Source organism: Salmo salar, unplaced genomic scaffold (assembly GCF_905237065.1).
Source record: "Salmo salar unplaced genomic scaffold, Ssal_v3.1, whole genome shotgun sequence".
Taxonomy (NCBI): Eukaryota; Metazoa; Chordata; class Actinopteri; order Salmoniformes; family Salmonidae; genus Salmo; species Salmo salar.
The window spans coordinates 2,617-10,132 of record NW_025547686.1 but is presented as its reverse complement, the minus strand read 5'-3'; the positions used below and the strand labels follow the sequence as shown (position 1 = coordinate 10,132).

At 51.2% G+C, this 7,516-nt stretch overlaps 1 protein-coding gene across 1 annotated transcript; it reads right to left on the bottom strand.

Annotated features, from left to right (window-relative positions):
* Positions 1–468: 468 nt before the first annotated feature.
* LOC123732155 (eukaryotic translation initiation factor 3 subunit A-like) lies at positions 469–1,887 on the bottom strand. Its single transcript, XM_045711501.1, has one exon. The coding sequence runs from the start codon at positions 1,885–1,887 to the stop codon at positions 469–471; it is 1,419 nt and encodes a 472-aa protein (XP_045567457.1).
* Positions 1,888–7,516: the final 5,629 nt, after the last annotated feature.

Here is a 7,516-nt window from a genome sequence, read left to right as displayed (position 1 = left end):
GACTTGTAGGCTATTAATTCACAACATGTGCCCTCACAATTTGGAGAACTGCCCCAATGTTTCCTCAGTGTCTCCCTCATGGTGTGTCAGGGCAGCTTTGATGTTGATCTGTCTGCTGTATTGACTTAATGGATAGAGAGACACATTTATGGAGTCTGACCGATTTTATAACAGTTCACCAATTGTATTATCGGTAATGGACAAACTCAACCGGTTGATATTCAATAAATATAATGGAAAAAAGAGAATCTCATGCTGATCAGAACACTTGCTGCCATTTTCATGTCATTATTGTCACAATGTATGAAATCAACATTTGAAGCATAATTATTGGACAATTGCTGTTTTGGATGGACATCTAGGAGGATTCAGGAATAATGACACTTTCATTATACATTAGTTTTGTCCCCCAAGAAATGGGTATCGGGACCCCCCCAAAAAACATATTGTTCGGGCTCTAGACATTGGTTATGTTTCCCGCTGTCGCTTCTGACCGCCCGCTGTCGCTTCTGACCGCCCGCTGTCGCTTCTGACCGCCCGCTGTCGCTTCTGACCGCCCGCTGTCGCTTCTGACCGCCCGCTGTCGCTTCTGACCGCCCTCTGTCGCTTCTGACCGCCCGCTGTCGCCTCTGACCGCCCGCTGTCGCCTCTGACCGCCCCGCTGTCGCTTCTGACCGCCCGCTGTCGCTTCTGACCGCCTCGCTGTCGCTTCTGACCGCCCCGCTGTCGCTTCTGACCGCCCGCTGTCGCCTCTGACCGCTTCGCTGTCGCTTCTGACCGTGTCGCTTTTGGGACCGTCAGCTTGTCGCTTTCGATCATCTCATTGTCGCTTTGACCGCTTGCTGTCGCCTCCGACCGCTTCGCTGGTCGCTTTGGTGTCGCCTCTGACCGCCCCGCTGTCGCCTCTGACCGCCCCGCTGTCGCTTCTGACCGCCCCGCTGTCGCTTGACCGCCCCGCTGTCGCTTCTGACCGCCCCGCTGTCGCTTCTGACCGCCCCGCTGTCGCTTCTGACCGCCCCCGCTGTCGCTTCTGACCGCCTCGCTGTCGCCTCTGACCGCCTCGCTGTCGCCTCTGACCGCCTTCGCTGTCGCCTTCTGACCGCCCGCTGTCGCCTCTGACCGCCCCCGCTGTCGCCTCTGACCGCCTTCCGCTGTCGCCTCTGACCGCCCCGCTGTCGCCTCTGACCGCCCGCTGTCGCCTCTGACCGCCTCGCTGTCGCCTCCTGACCGCCCGCTGTCGCCTCTGACCGCCCCGCTGTCGCCTCTGACCGCCCCGCTGTCGCCTCCTGACCGCCCCGCTGTCGCCTCTGACCGCCCCCGCTGTCGCCTCCTGACCGCCCCCGCTGTCGCCTCTGACCGCCCTCGCTGTCGCCTCTGACCGCCCCGCTGTCGCCTCTGACCGCCCGCTGTCGCCTCTGACCGCCCCTGTCGCCTCTGACCGCCCCGCTGTCGCCTCTGACCCCCCGCTGTCGCCTCTGACCCCCCGCTGTCGCCTCTGACCCCCCGCTGTCGCTTCTGACCCCCCCGCTGTCGCCTCTGACCCCCCGCTGTCGCCTCTGACCCCCCGCTGTCGCCTCTGACCGCCCCGCTGTCGCCTCTGACCCCCGGCTGTCGCCTCTGACCCCCGCTGTCGCCTCTGACCCCCCGCTGTCGCCTCCTGACCGCCCCCGCTGTCGCCTCTGACCCCCCGCGCGTCGCCTCTGACCGCCCGCTCTCATCTCTGACCCCCTGCTGTCGCTCTCTGACCCCCCGCTGTCGCCTCTGACCGCGCCCGCTGTCGCCTCTGACCGCCCGCTGTCGCCTCTGACCGCAAGCAGTCACCTTTCTGCCAAAGAAAGCTCCTTTCTCCTTAGTCTTCTCTCCTTTTTTGTTTTCCTTTAATCTCATCAGGATTACAAATATTTGTGAGTAGTTCTGTTGATGTCGCACTCTGTCATTAATATTCTGTTTAATTATAACAATTTTCCGTGTGTGTGTGTGTGTGTGTGTGTGTGTGAGTGTGTACACTCTATGATACTCTTCACACACCCAAGGCATGCACTCATGTGAAAGTGTCAGCGTCCCTGTGTGAGCAGGACACTTCCCTGTGTGAGCAGGACACTTCCATGTACGGGTCACTCTCTTTAGGTTGACATACTGGTGTGTGTCAGGTCTCATGGCATCCCTGTGATGGAGGATAGTTGCCTGACCCTCAAATTTAGACACACACACACACACACACACACACACACACACACACACACACACACACACACACACACACACACACACACACACACACACACACACACACACAGCATGCATGTCAGATGAGCAAAACAAAATACCTACCAGCTGCTTCACTACTCCCTTTTTCACACACCCCTCTTTCCTTCCCTCCTTTCTTCTCTTATCTCCATTGATCTTTTTCTCCTCCCCTCCCTCTTTCTCACTCTCTTTTATCTTTCCCTCTTTCTTTCTCCCCATTTCTCATGTCTTTGTCTTGTTCTCATGTCTTTGTCTTGTTCTCATGTCTTTGTCTTGTTCTCATGTCTTTGTCTTGTTCTCATGTCTTTGTCTTGTTCTCATGTCTTTGTCTTGTTCTCATGTCTTTGTCTTGTTCTCCTGTCTTGTTCTCCTGTCTTGTTTTCCTGTCTTGTTTTCCTGTCTTGTTTTCCTGTCTTGTTCTCCTTCAATCTCAATATTTTTTTCTTCTCTTTCCTCGTCCTCATATTTCTCTTATTTTCCTCGTCCTCTTGTCCCCCTCTTGTTTTTCACTCCACCCCTCCATCACCTGCTGCCTGGCTGAAGAGGCCAAGCTCACTGTTGTTGTAACCAGCCAATCATATTGCTCACTGCCAGCCGCCGCCCCCGTCTGTCGTATCTGGACCAGTTTACATCAGCGTTTGTGTGTGGCAGCAAGCCAACGGGAGTTCCCTAATGGGATTGAGAGCAGGAGTGTTGGAGAGGAAAGGGAGGAATTGTAACAGGGCTGAATTGTCAGGATTGGAATGGGGGCAGGCTCTCTTTCTCTTCTTCTCCCCTCTCCCATATATTCTTCTCTCTAATCAGGAAAGCCCAGATAAGACCTTGGTAAGGGCCGAGCAGGAAGCTATGCATCTGTGCGTGACAGTCCCATCAGGGTGTGGGTCATAGAGCGTGCATCAGTGATCCCTTCTCCTCTGGCACCTGCTTCTAAAGCTGTTAGAATGGTACTAGCCCCGTTCCACTAGAGCCACATAGGCAGACTCCCTCTCTATACCCTCATCTTTCCCTCCTTCTCCTCTCTTCCCTCTCTATACCCTCATCTTTCCCTCCTTCTCCTCTCTTCCCTCTCTATACCCTCATCTTTCTCTCCTCCTCTCTTCCCTCTCTATACCCTCATCTTTCCCTCCTCCTCTCTTCCCTCTCTATACCCTCATCTTTCCCCCCTCCTCTCCTCCCTCTCTATACCCTCATCTTTCCCTCCTCCTCTCCTCCCTCTCTATACCCTCATCTTTCCCTTCTCCTCTCTTCCCTCTCTATACCCCTCATCTTTCCCTCCTCCTCTCCTCCCTCTCTATACCCTCATCTTTCCCTCCTCCTCTCTTCCCTCTCTATACCCTCATCTTTCCCTCCTTCTCCTCTCCTCCCTCTCTATACCCTCATCTTTCCCTCCTTCTCCTCTCCTCCCTCTCTATACCCCTCATCTTTCCCTCCTTCTCCTCTCCTCCCTCTCTATACCCTCATCTTTCCCTCCTTCGCCTCTCCTCCCTCTCTATACCCTCATCTTTCCCTCCTCCTCTCTTCCCTCTCTATACCCCTCATCTTTCCCTCCTCCTCTCCTCTCCTCCCTCTCTATACCCTCATCTTTCCCTTCTTCTCCTCTCCTCCCTCTCTATACCCCCCCATCTTTCCCTCCTCCTCTCTTCCTCTCTATACCCTCATCTTTCCCCCCCTCCTCTCTTCCCCTCTCTATACCCTCATCTTTCCCTCCTCCTCTCTTCCCTCTCTATACCCTCATCTTTCCCCTCCTCCTCTCTTCCCTCTCTATACCCTCATCTTTCCCCCCCTCCTCTCTTCCCTCTCTATACCCTCATCTTTCCCTCCTCCTCTCTTCCCTCTCTATACCCTCATCTTTCCCTCCTTCTCCTCTCTTCCCTCTCTATACCCTCATCTTTCCCTCCTTCTCCTCTCTTCCCTCTCTATACCCTCATCTTTCCCTCCTTCTCCTCTCTTCCCTCTCTATACCCTCATCTTTCCCTCCTTCTCCTCTCTTCCCTCTCTATACCCTCATCTTTCCCTCCTTCTCCTCTCTTCCCTCTCTATACCCTCATCTTTCCCTCCTTCTCCTCTCTTCCCTCTCTATACCCTCATCTTTCCCTCCTTCTCCTCTCTTCCCTCTCTATACCCTCATCTTTCCCTCCTTCTCCTCTCCTCCCTCTCTATTCCCTCATCTTTCCCTCCTTCTCCTCCCTCTCTATACCTCATCTTTCCCCTTCTCCTCTCGTCTTTCTCTATAGCCTTGTCTCTTCTCTTCTATACCCTATCTAGAGGAACAGTACCTTGTTGTTGACCCTGCTGGGCTGAGGCATGTAAACAAGGTGATAGAATTTCCTTACAGCTTGTGTGTGTGTGTGTGTGTGTGTGACAGACCGAGAGGGACAGTTTGAAACGATCTAAACCTGTGAATTCTGTATTCAGAGCAATGTACTCGATTGGTGTATTTCTATGCGGGCCGACACCCATGTCTCACTGGGCAATGGCTCCTGCAGACCTGCTCTGACTTGGGGCCTAGGCCACTGCTACTTTTCAGCTTTCATTTATGTAACAATGGCTCACTGTGGAACATGTGTTAACACCTTCTCACAAAGAACTGTCTTGACAAGTCCTCGGTTTCAGCCCTAGCTATATGGAAACACCGTTCCCCCAAAAATAACACTAGGGCTACTTTAACATAATCATTGGTGACATAAGTGACCATAAGTAAACTATTCTTAGCCCTTGGGGACAAATGGCACTATTTGGCGCTAGCCTTTGTGTCCACCCGGCTGTTAGTCACTCTTCCATGCAATCTGGCATTAAGGAGTACACCACATCAGTCACTGGCTTCATCAATAAGTTAATCGATGACGTCGTCCCCACAGTGACTGTGCGTACATACCAGAAGCCATGGATTACAGGCAACATTCGCACTGAGCTAAAGGTTAACGCTGCTGCATTCAAAGAGCGGGACTCTAACTATGCCCTCCGACGAACCATCGAACAGGCAAAGCGTCATTACAGGACTAAGATCGAAACGTACTACACCGCTTCCAAAGCTCGTCGGATGGCCAGGGCTTGCAAACTATTACAGACTACAAAGGGAAGCGCAGTCGAGAGCTGCCCAGTGACACGAGCCTACCAGGCGAGCTAAATAACTTCTATGCTCACTTCAAGGCAAATAACACAGAAACATGCATGAGAGCATCAGCCGTTCCGGACGACTGTGTCATCATGCTCTCTGCAGCCGATGTGAGTAAGACCTTTAAACAGGTCAACATTCACAAGGCCGCTGGGACAGACGGATCACCAGGACGTGTACTACGAGCATGCACTGACCAACTGACAAGTGTCTTCACTGTCAGTAAACTCCCTGTTTACTCATGACTGCACGGCCAGGCACGACTCCCAACACCATCATCATGTTTGCCAATGACACAACAGTACTAGGCCCGATCACCGACAACGATGAGACAGCCTATACACCTGACCGTATGGTTCAACGACGACAACCTCTCCCTCAACGTGATCAAGACAAATGAGATGATTGTGGACTACAGGAAAAGTAGTACCGTGCACGCCCCCATTCACATCGACGGGCTGTAGTGGAGCAGGTTGAGGTGTCCACATCACCAACAAACTAACATGGTCCAAGCACACCAAGACGTCACGACAAAACCTATTCCCCTTAGGAGACTGAAAAAATGTGGCATGGGTCCTCAAATCTTCAAAAGGTTTTACAACTGCACCATCAAGAGCATCCTGACGGGTTGCGTCACTCCCTGTTATGGCAACTGCTCGGCCTCTGACTGCAAGGCACTACAGAGGGTGGTGCGTACGGCCCAGTACATCAGTGGGGCAAAGCTACCTGCCATCCAGGACCTCTATACCAGGTGGTGTTAGAGGAAGGCCCTAAAAATGGTCAAAGTCTCCAGCCACCCAAGTCATAGACTGTTCTCTCTGCTACCGCATGGTAAGCTCTACCGGAGCGCCAAGTCTAGGTCCAAGAGGCTTCTAAACAGCTTCTACCCCCTAAGCCATAAGACTCCTGAACATCTAATTAAATGGCTACCCAGACTATTTGCATTGCCCCCCCTTCTACGCTGCTGCTACTCTGTTATTATCTATGCATAGTCACTTTAATAACTCTACCTACATGTACATATTACCTCAATTACCTCGACACCGTTGCCCCGCACATTGACTCTGTACCGGTACCCCCTGTTTATATCCCCTGTTTATAGCCACGTTATTGTTATTTACTGCTGCTCTTTAATCATTTGTTATTCTTATCTCTTACCTAAAATAAAATTTTTTAAAAAGTATTTTATTAAAACTGCAATGTTGTTTAAGGGCTTGTAAGTAAGAATTTCACTATAATGTCTACAACTGTTCTGGTTAGTGTTTATTGGCTTGTTCACTGTATAGAGCCTCTAGCCCACTCATTATACCTTATCCAACCTCTCAATTCCTCACACCCACACATGCTATGACATCTTCTGGTTTCAATAGTGTTTCTAGAGACAATATCTCTCCCACTATCACTAAATGCCTAGTTTTACCTCCTCAGCCTCCACATCCCACCATGCCCAATACGTCTGTGCATTATGCCTTGAGCTGTTTTTAACGTAAGCCCCCAGGGAACCTGCTCCTTTTTCTCTCTACTCTGACGTCACAACACCAATTCTTATAGCTTTAGCCGTGCCCTCATACTTATTCTTCTCTGCTCCTCTGGGGAAGTGTAGAGAGTGAATCCACGTACGGTGCGCAAACCACTCTCTGAGTTGATATCTTTTGATCAGGCTTCTGTGACTTAGTAATAACCTTGGTTTCATGCATGTTAACATTAGAAGCCTCCTCCCTAAGTTTGTTTTATTCACTGCTTTGCTTTGCACTCCCATAACCAGATGTCCTAGCTGTGTCTGAATCTTGGCTTGAATCCACCAAAAACTCTGAAATCTTCATCTAACTACAACGTTTTCCCAGACAAGATAGAAGCACCAAAAGTGGTGTTGCAGTCTACTGCAGAGATAGCCTGCAGGTTCTGTCCTGCTATCAGGTCTGTTAATTTGAACTTCTAATTTAAAAATCCACCTCTCCAGTAAGTCTCTCCACCGTTCTTACTATGAGCCCCCCTGCGGCCCCTAATTTGTGCTCTATAACACCATATATGTGGCTTTGGTGCCCCCATCTATCTTCAGGCACAGTGCTACTGGGTGAGCCCTAAACTGAACATCCTTAACACCCCAGCCATCCTACAATCCAAAAGTCCTCAATCTCCACACAATTGCATAAA

Excerpts from the sequence above, each read along its gene's own strand:
- LOC123732155 (XM_045711501.1), bottom strand. The coding sequence starts at position 1,887 with ATGAGATTAAAGGAAAACAAAAAAGGAGAGAAGACTAAGGAGAAAGGA.